The sequence below is a fragment of the Phalaenopsis equestris genome, unplaced genomic scaffold (genome assembly GCF_001263595.1).
Source record: "Phalaenopsis equestris unplaced genomic scaffold, ASM126359v1 Scaffold000002, whole genome shotgun sequence".
NCBI classification, from domain to species: Eukaryota; Viridiplantae; Streptophyta; class Magnoliopsida; order Asparagales; family Orchidaceae; genus Phalaenopsis; species Phalaenopsis equestris.
The window spans coordinates 14508522-14519809 of record NW_018164444.1 but is presented as its reverse complement, the minus strand read 5'-3'; the positions used below and the strand labels follow the sequence as shown (position 1 = coordinate 14519809).

The 11288-nt window shown below is 36.3% G+C and overlaps 1 protein-coding gene across 1 annotated transcript; it reads left to right on the top strand.

Moving 5' to 3' along the window:
• Nucleotides 1-749: 749 nt before the first annotated feature.
• On the top strand, nucleotides 750-3735 carry LOC110039290 (exopolygalacturonase-like). The gene is made up of 4 exons (XM_020744298.1): nucleotides 750-989; nucleotides 1092-1406; nucleotides 2296-2814; nucleotides 3420-3735. The coding sequence occupies exons 1-4, from the start codon at nucleotides 861-863 to the stop codon at nucleotides 3645-3647; spliced, it is 1191 nt and encodes a 396-aa protein (XP_020599957.1). The 5' UTR covers nucleotides 750-860; the 3' UTR covers nucleotides 3648-3735.
• Nucleotides 3736-11288: the final 7553 nt, after the last annotated feature.

The window sequence follows — 11288 nt, the reverse complement described above, 5'->3', positions numbered from 1 at the left end:
TATATATATATATATATATAATATCTCCGAAAATAAAAAAAAATAATTAAATAAAATCCACAACTAATAGCCTTTCCTACAGATAATATGCCCCCATTAAATCCCTAATTTTTAGCAAACCATACTTATTACCTCCAAAAACTAAAAACTAAATACCATATACTGTTTAAGAGAATAAGAATGGATTGCTACGTATTTAAAAGCCCCCCAAATTTTAATATTTACATAAATACCACTCAATTCCTATCCATTCACATAACGAACACCTAAACTTCAACTCTTACATACAAGTCACCATACCCATGCACTAAATGATTTATTTCTCATTCCAAAAGTTATAAAGACGACATTTTTCATGCGTATGAAAGATTTTGATGGTAAAAACATAAAAAGTAAATATTAATGGTTTCATATGTAAATACACATGGATTGGGCGGAATCCATGTAATAATGGAAAAATTATTTCATATGCAGAGATGTTCGATCTATATCATCGATTACCGATCTCCACCATGTGTTCAAAATTAAAAAAAAAAAAAGTTGAGCCCCCCGAAATAGATCTTTACGGTGATCAAAAGTGTAGATCGGATATCGCATGCATCTCTGCATGTGGTGTCCGTATAAAATAATTTTTCGTAATAATGCAAATGCCCCACCCAAATAAGCCTAAATATAGAAGAACAACAAACCAATCAGTTATATATAACCCTTCACCCCCACAAAAATCATTCCCAAATAAACAAATTTAATTTAAATAACTAACAACCTGTAATTAATGATTTATCCTAAATCTATTTAGTCCCAACAAAAGAAAAGAAATTAAAACCAAAAAAATTCAACTCTGATTCTCATAAGAAATCATGAATCTCCTCTGGTTCCCATTTCTCTCCCTTCTTCTCTCCGCCGCTGGAGCACCATACAACCTCACCAAAACCTTCAACGTCAAGCACTACGGTGCAGTTTCTGATGGCAAATCTGATTCTGCAAAGGTAATAAATTAAATATTTACATTCTTTCCTGTTATCATTAATCAAGTTTACATTTTTATCCAATTTTTAAAAAAAAATTTGTTTTTTTTTTAATTTTTGCAGGCTTTTCAGAAAGCTTGGGATGATGCATGTGGGTGGGAAGGATTGAAGCCGAAGGTTCTGATACCGGAAGGAAGGTTCTTGGTGGGGTCTCTGGTATTCCAGGGGCCGTGCAAGGGGAGGAAGGTGGTGGTGCAGGTTAAGGGATACGTGGTCTCGCAGGCGGATCTTAACGCATATAAGACACACGATTGGATATCGTTCCGGTATATTAACGGGCTGCTGGTTACCGGGAAGGGGACATTTGATGGACAGGGAGCTTATGCCTGGCCTCATAATAACTGCCGCAGTAACAAGAAATGCAGGCCTCTCCCTTGGGTAAGTTTATAAATAAATAAATAATTAATTAATTAATATTTCGTTGTTTTTAATTTACATATTTACCACCCCATTTCCCATGTATTTACATGGGGGTGTAAATGGGCCGAACACGAGCGATTCGTTTATATTTTGAGCTCAAAAAGTGTGTTCATGTTCGGCACGTTTGTTTAGCGAGTCAAACACGAGCTATTCACGAACAAAGAGTCATTTTGACAATTCTAATCACACAGTCATCATAAGATGTTAAGACTTGACAGTCATCATAAGATGTTAAGGCTTGAGGCAAAATTTAAAATTTATTAATTATATTAAAACATCACTTCAATCTAATTTAATATTTTTTATTCTATTTTCTTAATTAATACTTTTATTTGATTAGAAATCTTTGTAGCTTTGTAGTCAATTAATTTTTTTAAAAATACTACTCACCAATCTATATATGTAGTATTTCGAGCCAAAAACGAGCCGAACACGAGTTTTTTAACGAGCCGAACACGAGTTGTTCGTGAACAACTAGCCGTTTTGACAGCCCTAGCTGGGTGATATTTAAACAAAATAAATTTTAAAATTTATTATATTAGAAATAAATGTATTAAAATGTATATGTCATGAATTTTAGTAAAATAAAATAAAAATTTTATATTAAAAATGAATGAATTAGATGAGAAATTGAGTGGATGTTGTTAGAATAAAGTACTAGATTAATTAATGAATAGAATTTTGCAATTTAATTCTTCAATAACTAGAATTAGACATAATATTGATGTTATATATGTGAATGATCTAATACGACTATGCATACAAATCCTCAAATCATATGCATTGGATTACACTCTTACCCAATAAATCTATTAATTTGCATTCCACACCCAACTTTTCATTGCAGTCCCTAAACTTCAGCTTTGTGAGCAATGCAACCATCAGAGGCATAACTTCAATTAACAGCAAAAACGTCCACATTCAAATATTTGCATCCAAGGACATGAACTTCCAATATCTTAAGCTCATAGCCCCCGGAAACAGCCCCAACACGGACGGAATTCACGTCGGACAATCCGAAAACATCGTCATCGAACACTCGATCATCAGCACCGGCGACGACTGCATATCGATCGGGCCGGCGACGAAGAACCTGTCGATATCACAGGTGTGGTGTGGTCCCGGCCATGGCATAAGCATTGGGAGCCTTGGTGGAGGGAAGGATGAAGGAGATGTGGTTGGTGTAAATGTGAAAAATTGCACTTTTACAGGAACAACCAATGGTGTTAGGATAAAGACGTGGCAGGAGTCTCCTTCTTCCTCTTCAGCTTATAAGCTCACGTTTGAGGATTTGGTGATGAGGAATGTGGATAATCCCATTATTATTGATCAGAAATATTGCCCCCATAATCTCTGCAGTAACAAGGTACGTGGGTTGTTATGTATATTGATTACAATTCTTATGTATTTGCACATCTCACCTGCACCTAAACTTTCAATTTTGCATGACAGCACTCAAATCTTTAATATCACATTACAAATAGCATTATTATTATACATTGCAAAAAATGCTGCATGCATATGTAAGGACCAAAGATGTGCTATATATATATGTACTACGTATGTAAATTCTCCTTAAAAAACAGTGTTTTTTTTTTTTTCAAGTTCTGATATGATTTGTGTGTGGTTATGAATTGATGCAAATATGTTTCAATTAAATTAGAAGATATTTAGATTTTTATCAAGAAAAATATGGTCTTGCTGTTTTTCTCTTCCTGTTTATGGGTTTAGATTTGAGCATTTGTCTATTTTGTTTTGAGTTGTGGCTTGTTTGATTTGTCTTCTTAATAATCATAATAGGATGAAATGTTCGAAAGAAGATTTAAATTTTTTTATCATAATCTAATCATCATGTTTATGGCTGGGTTTGTGTGTGAGTTCATGTGCTTTCCATTCTATTGTGTTAGAAAATAACATATGATAGATAGTATTATTGAATTTATTGTTATTAAAGCATGAATTTTGTTTCAGGCTCCATCACTGGTTAAGATCAGTAAAGTGAAATTTAGAAAAATTCGAGGAGTAACAAGAACGAAGAATGCGATAAATCTGGTCTGCAGTGATAAATTTCCATGCGAAGAGATCGAGCTAAGCGACATAGATTTGAAATACAGTGTTGCAGGAGATGTTGCTATTGCTTCATGTGTTAATGTCAAAGGCCGCTCATTTGGCAGTATTAACCCTCCATCATGCATTTAGATTCTAAGTCCTTTTTTTTTATCTTTTTGTTATTAGAGTTTGAGAATTTAATTTATGAAAAAAGAGGGGAAAACTTACAAATTTGTCTTGGGGGTTATTAGTTTTGAAAGTATATAGATAATACATGTTGTTATTTTATATAAATGATTTAGAATTATTTTGTTATTTATTTAAACAAATATCTTCATTATTTTTGTTTGCAAGTTGATTGTAATGAAATAGATCATGGTTGTTAAATGTTAATTGCTTATTCTTTTTTCCCCAAGGTGATTGGCAAGGAAATGGCTTCCATGATCTCCATTCTCTCATCATAGAAAGCTGAAGAAAGAACTTGTGGTTAGGATCATGAGCAAAAATCTTAAGTTGAAATCGTCGTAATAATTATTTAAGATGCTATTAACTTAACTCCCCATATTTATGAAAGTGTTGCCAATTTAATATTTTGTGATTAACACAGTGACTACAATGACATTGCCATAAGGATTCCTTTTGGTAGGCAAGATCCAACATCTCCAATTCTAATGAGGAAGATGGCACATGTATTGTTGGTGTTACTCTTGACACATGTTTTAGGTTTTTCTGTATCACTATCATTATTTAGTTTGTCAGCTCTTTGATTTTTTTCACCACTATATTTCATGCTCATCGCATCTTTGAGGATATGGGATCTTGATTTTTCATTGAGTTGTTGACCTCACTTTTGGTTGAGGTCTATGGATCTTGATTTTTCATTGAGTTCAATCAAATAATGGAGTTAAAAAAGAAGAAGAAAGACTTAAATCTAAAGAATAATAGTTGAATGAAGGAGTGGGCAACCGAAGATAGCGTTGTAGGTCGTCAATGGTCATAAATGGTCGTCAATGGCCTCTATATTCTCTATTCATCTTTGGAGAATTTGAATACAGGTCTCGAGATTAAGACCATGCACAAAAATCTTATGTTCAACTTGTCTCAGACATTTGTGAAAAGACTAGGATACACCATATCTTCACAGTAGATCAGCCGTCTCTATGCTCAATAACCTCTAGGTGTTGACTTGGAACTAGGATACACCATATCTTCACAGTACATTAATCCATGGTTCATTTAGAATGGATATTTATCCAATTCCGCTCTTAGTGTTGAAAAGTATTAGAATTCCAGTGGAAAGCATAGTCGAAGCTTATGTTTTTCATTTAAAAAGTCACACCGAGTTTTTTGTACACTGAATACATACATAGAAAATAAACTTTTGATCAGTTATGAAGGAAGCAGTTAGGATGGATCAGTTGTAAGCCAATGGTCCAGATGATGCTACGTGTGATTTGCAGATGAAGTGGAACAGAGATTCACAACAGATATCATTGCATCCCCTGTCAAGCTAGAAGTCTTGTTAGAGAGTGTCAGCTTGCATTGCATTTGCTGAAACCTAGAGTTGGGGAGTATTTTTATAAGTAAATCGACAAGCTAGTCTTGAGTACTGATGTGGTGGATGGTGAGGTGAGCTCACTTGATGCAATCTTGAATGAAGTGATAGTCGACCTTGATGTGTTTGGTGTGTGGAAGAGTAGATTGTTTGCAAGGGCAATGACGGAAGGTTGTCATAATAGAGTATCATCGGTCAAGTTTGCAATGTACATAGATATGTAATAAATCATTGAAGCCATATGATATCCGCTGTGGCGGAGGCAAGGGCTCCATATTCTGTTTAAATGTACAAGTGTGCAATGGTGACTTGTTTTTTTTTTCGAACCAAGGGATGGGAGTTCGTCCAAGAAATGCACAAAAGCTAGAGATTTACAATCGGTTGGATTTCTTCCCCAGTCAGAGTCTCTGTAGGCCTTAAGAGTTAGGTGAGAGCAGTAAATAGGAAGGTCATGAGACTTTGTGCAATTGATGCAGCGGAAGATGCATTTGAGCTAGATTAAGTCATGTTTGGTGGGTGTTTGCATGTGTTAGGAGGTGAGATTGACTGCATAGGATATTTCAGAGCGGGTGAGTGTGAGATGTTGGAGAGAGCTGACAAGTTGGTGGTATAAAGTGGGGTTTGGCATAGGAGTGAGGTCAACAAGTACGGTGGATGGTTTGGAGGAGCATGGATTTTTTACTGGTTTGGAGTTGGACATGCCGACGGTTGAGAGAATATTGGCTGCATAGTTGGTTTGAGAAAGATGTAAGCTATAGGATGTTGGAGTAGCTTTGATACTAAGGAAGAGAGGCCTAAATACTTTCATATGAAATTGAGCTTGGAGTTTTTCGATTTTAGATTGGATGAGAGAGGGACAGTTGTCGATGAGAAGGATTTCTTCTACATAAATGAGGATGTAGAGATTATCAGAGTTGTTGTGTAGAGAGAAAAGGGAAGGATTGACAAAGTGGGGTCGAAAACGAAGAGTTTCAAGGTAGGTGGATAGAGTGGTGAATCATTGACGTGGGGCTTATTTGAGGTCGTAGAGGGATTTTTTAAGTAGACAATTGTGGTTGGATGAGTTGCATCAATGAAGCCTTGAGGTTGCGACATGTAGATAGTTTTGATGAGATGAAAAGCATTGGAGATGTCAAGTTGGAGAACTGCTATTTGGGGTTAGACTTATGGTGATCAAAGCAAGAATGCTAGGTAGTTTGGCTATGAGACTGAATGTTTTCTTTTTAATCAAAACCATATTGGTGCTTATAGCCTTGAGCCACTAAGCAGGCTTTGTAGTGAGAGATGGAGCCACGCACATTGAATTTGGTGCAGAATGTCCATTTGAAACATAAGATGTTTTGGTGCAGGGATGGGGGGATGAGGGATCACGCACCTTAAGATTGGAGAGCTTGAAATTCGGTGGACATGGCTTTTCGCTAGTGAGGGTGTTTGATAGCAGAGGAAAAACAAGTTGGTTCATATTCAAATTGATGGGTGGGTTTGAGTATTTGTCGTTGTTTGAGCGAACCAGTTTTGAGGCGAGTTTGCATCAATTGAGTTAGTGGATTTGGGAGGGGTATGGGGGAGGGTTAATTAGTTGGATGGTAGGTATGGGAAGGGATGGGCTGTATAAAGAGAGAATGGTTTGGGAGAGTGTATGTTGTGGTTGTTGTGGAACAGGGGAGGTAATGTGTTGAGGTGGAGTTGTTAGTGTGGTGGGGGAAATGAGGAGAAATGGCAGTAGAAGAAGGGAAGTGGGTGGACATGATTTGGTGATGTTTGGTTTTTGAGAGAAGGGAGATTTTTTCATTGTAGAGGACTGGTGAAATATGTAGATGCAATTGGAACAGGGATCAAGAAAATGATATCATTTTTGTAGAGGAGCGCAGCCTATGAAGACGTATGGGGTAGAGCGGGGGGAGAGCTTTTGTTTGGTATAGGGCTTGATCCAAGGATAGCAGAGAGAACCAAATATTTTAAGATGGTTGTAGGATGGAGGAGGAAGGTGGATTAGTTTGTAGGGTGATTTGAGATAGGTGGTGGGTGATCGAATGTTGTTAATTAGGTAGCGGTGGTGATGAGTGTTTCGGCCCATAGATGACAAGGAAGAGAGGTGTTTACCATGAGAGTATGAACTGTCTTAATGAGATGACAGTGTTCGCGCTCTGCAATGTCATTTTGTTTGGGGGTCTATGAGCACGTGTATTGGTGAATGATGCCAAATTCTTTAAGGTGGTGTTGGAGAGTATGATTAAGGAGTTCTCTATCACTATCAGTGCGAAGGGTCATAATATTACAGGGCAATTGATTTCAACCATAGCTTTTAATTCGAGAAATTTATTAGTGGTGTCAAGTTTGTTATGATGTAGGTAAATCCAAATGTAGTGAGTGTAGTCATCAACGAAGACCAAGTAATATTCATAAGCTTGTAAAGATAAGGTGGGGTAAGGTCCCCATACAATGCTATTTATAAAGTTCTAAAGGTAAGACTTCGTAGAGGAGATAGTGAAAGAGAACTTATGGCTCTTAGCTACTTTGCAAGAATCACAATGTAAGGATTTAGAAGAGATACATAAATAGGGAAGCCTTGATACTATGATTGATTGCATACGAGGTGATGGATGATCGAGTCGTTTGTGCCATTGTTGCGGAATGTGTTGTACTGAGAGAAAAACAAGTGGTGTTTATGGTTGCTTTGTAATTGGAGAAGTTACTAGGTGGAGTCCTCGAATACATGGTCCTTTAAGTATGGGGTGGTTTGTCTTGGGATCAATGATGTGATAGCCATCAGAGGTGAAAGAAATGGAGCAAGAGTTAGTGTTGGTTAATTTATGAACAAAGAGGAGGTTATAAGCTAAATTGGGAATGTAGAGGAGTTTTAGTAGATAAAGCTTACTCAGAGGGGTAGGCAAGAATACTTGATCAATTGGTGCGATGAGAAGTTGGTCACCATTTCTGACAGTGATTGTATTGTCTCCATGATAGTCGTGAGCATTTGCAAGTTGGGTCGGATCTGTGATAAGATGCTCGATTGCGCCCCTATCAAGGTACCATCGACCATATGTCGAGTTGGAGTTGGAGGTGACCAAGGCGGTTGGAGTTTGGTAGGATTTGTCATTATGAAACCAACACTTGAATGCTTCATGACCGATTTTGAGGCAAATTTGGAAGTGGGTGGAAATTTCTTAGGGAGGGAGGAGGTGGTGTTACCTTGGTTGAACTGAGAGGATGAGCTAGTGCTTTTGCCTTTGTAGTTGTAGGAGGGGTTGTGGTTTCTTCCTCGGTCTCGAGTAGTAGAGGATATGGATTTTTTGGCAGTTTTGGCGGAGAGATTAATTTCCTTGCTGAACAGTAGTGTGTAGAGGTTGTCAATCAAAACCGGTTGATGATTGGTGTGAATTGCGGCTTTGAAGGCATGATATGTGGAGGGTATGTGTATTGAATGATATCCTCCTGGTTGATGGGAGCGCCGACCGCGGCAAGGGTGTCAAACTTGGCCTTGACTTCTGATAGATATTGGGTCATGGGTTTGTTTAGCATGCTGAGATTATAAAGCTCGTTCTTCAGTTGAATGATTTTGGAGCGATTTGATGATTGCAGTCGATGCTCGAGTGCTGCCAAATAACATGAGTAGTGTCCATTGATAGAACATAAAGTAGAATGGAGGCGGATATGACGGAGAAGAGAGCGACAACCAGATTTTGATCCATCATGGTCCATTTGGTGAAGTTAGGATTAAGATGAGGACTGCCACTGTTGTCAAGTACATATTTTGTGGGACATGGGAAAGATTCATCGAATAAGCTGTCATATCCGTTTGCTTGAAGTAATTTGAGGAATTGAGCCTTCCATGTTGGATGATTGTCGGAGGTGACTTGGGTAGGAACAAGGCAGTGAATGTTGCTCAGAATAAACTTTAGTATTGAGTTGTCGCTTTGAAGAGGTGCTTACTGGTTTGGCGATGGGCGTCGGAGGAGGCATAGAAGGAGAAAAGAGACCATGTTAGAGAAGAGAGAAAATAATGTCGTGAGGCAGTGGTGGCTCTGATACCATGAAGAATATCAAAATTCCAATGGAAAGCAAAGGCAAAGCTTAAATTTTGATTAAAAGAATCGCACAAAGTTTTGTACAATGAAGACATCTATAGGAAATAAACTTTAGATCAATTACGAAGGAAGCGGTCAGGATGGATCGGTGTAAGCCAAAGGTCCAGATGATACTATGCATGATTTGCAGATGAAGTAGAGCAGGGATTCACAGCCAGTGTCATTACAAGTGTTGCCCTTGGCACATATCTAAGGTTTCCATATCACCGCCTGTCATTTGTTGTTTCAACACTATGATTTGTTGCACGGTGAACTTTTTAATACATTCCATATTGCTAGATATTCGTCTGTTGCTTAGCCATGCTTCTTATGTAACTCCTCTTCTTGTTTGTAGCATACTCTACGCTCATTGCATCTTTTTAGAATAATGGAACGATTTATCGTTGGATTCACACCAATAATGAAAGAGACAAACCAAAAGTATGTAAGCCCATATACTAAGGGCCAAAAGAGAGAGAAATTTGTAATCCAATGTTTAGCGATCTACCCATATTACATTGATCACATTATTTATAGATTGGTTGGCTTATACTTAACAAATAAAGTATTCATTATATAAGAATCCCATGAGATCTTTGATCTGTCCTTTTTACCTTCATCTAATGTGGGTATAATTATTAATATTATTATTTTGATAATTCAATATATAGTAATTGTTTTTTTTTTGTCCTTAAACCTTTCTATTCTGGTAATACCATCATCGATTAATTTAGTTGTGGGACGAGTTAATCTTCTAGGAAGGTTTAATTTCATGGGAGAGTTTGAGGAAAGTGGATGTAGGCTGAGTAGCTGCCTCAATCTGAGAAAATATTGTGTTCAGAGTCCGGACGTAAGCTTCAGACGAACGTGATAGAGCGGAGGTCCGAGCTCCGCTCCTTCCCACTGTATCACGTCCGTTGTCCAGACACAACTCTGCGCCTGGACTCCAGATGCAATATTTTTTCTCTCGATCAAGCATATCCGTGTGTTGATCATCGATCATTAAGTAAGCATTCCAATCAGGTTCAATTCTCTAATCGAGTTAGCTAATCAAGTTAATCTAGTTGGGTTGTCTAACTCAACCATTCATCTAGCTTTACACCTTAAACGTGATCTAAGAGCTTATACAATAAGCTATTATTACAAAAGGGGCATTTATATACATACCACCCGATTCATGTATATTTACATATTTAACCCCTAAATTTTATTTTATGTATTTATAGCACCCAAATCTTTTATATCACATTAAAAATACCAGAGTTTTAAGCTTTAAAGTTGAAATGTAAATAGACAACTTTCCAAAGGGAGTATTTTTCGTAAATTATATTTAGTATAGAATAATTTAAAAAACAAATAAAAGGGAAAAAGCCCCCATACAACCCGCCCAATGACCGGACAAGTAGGATGGGTTGGCCGGTCAGGTCGGGCAGAAATTTTTTTTTTTTTTTTGTTATATTTTTTTTTATTTATTAAACAATACTAATTATTTTTAATAAAATAATAGTTAGAATATGTATCAAAATATTTTAAGTTTTTAAATTTATTTATTTTGAAAATTTTAATTTTATATGGAATAATTATAAATTAAATGATAATATGACACTAATAGGATGTAATGGAGAAAATATGTTATATATAACCTACCCCACTTAGTGGGATAAAGGCTTGTTGTAGTTGTTGTTGTATGGAATAATTATGAATAGAATTTAACAAAATTTTGTTAGTATACAAATTAAAAAAATATATATGGATGTAAATTTGAAATATAATTTTGATAAATTACAAATATTATGATTTATTTTATTTATAATATAAGTAGAAGAAATAGTTTAAGTGAAAAAGAGAATTTTGTAACATTGTAGAAATTTTTTTGTAATATTTAATTTTTTTTAATTGTATTTTTTTTAATTATTTAATATTTATGTATAAATTTAATTTTCAAGTATTTTAAATTTTTAATCCTAGGGTCAAATACCTTATGTTTGGTGCACTTTGTTTTGACTAACCCTCTTAAGTGTCTTGATTGACTGAGGTCAAGTTCGATTGATACTTCATTTGTGCGAAAAATTTGTACGTCTTTCCTGGTACCTTTATTCGGTTAAGCTCTTCGTGCAGGTTCGAATTAGAGTACCCCACTCATCTTAGATGAGCATAGTATATTCCCTC

What these genes read in the sequence shown, in the direction of transcription:
- LOC110039290 (XM_020744298.1), top strand. Translation starts at nt 861, where the DNA reads ATGAATCTCCTCTGGTTCCCATTTCTCTCCCTTCTTCTCTCCGCCGCT. An exon ending in AATGCAGGCCTCTCCCTTGG is followed by an intron (nt 1,407 to 2,295) that starts GTAAGTTTATAA and finishes TTTTCATTGCAG; the next exon opens with TCCCTAAACTTCAGCTTTGT. An exon ending in ATAATCTCTGCAGTAACAAG is followed by an intron (nt 2,815 to 3,419) that starts GTACGTGGGTTG and finishes ATTTTGTTTCAG; the next exon opens with GCTCCATCACTGGTTAAGAT.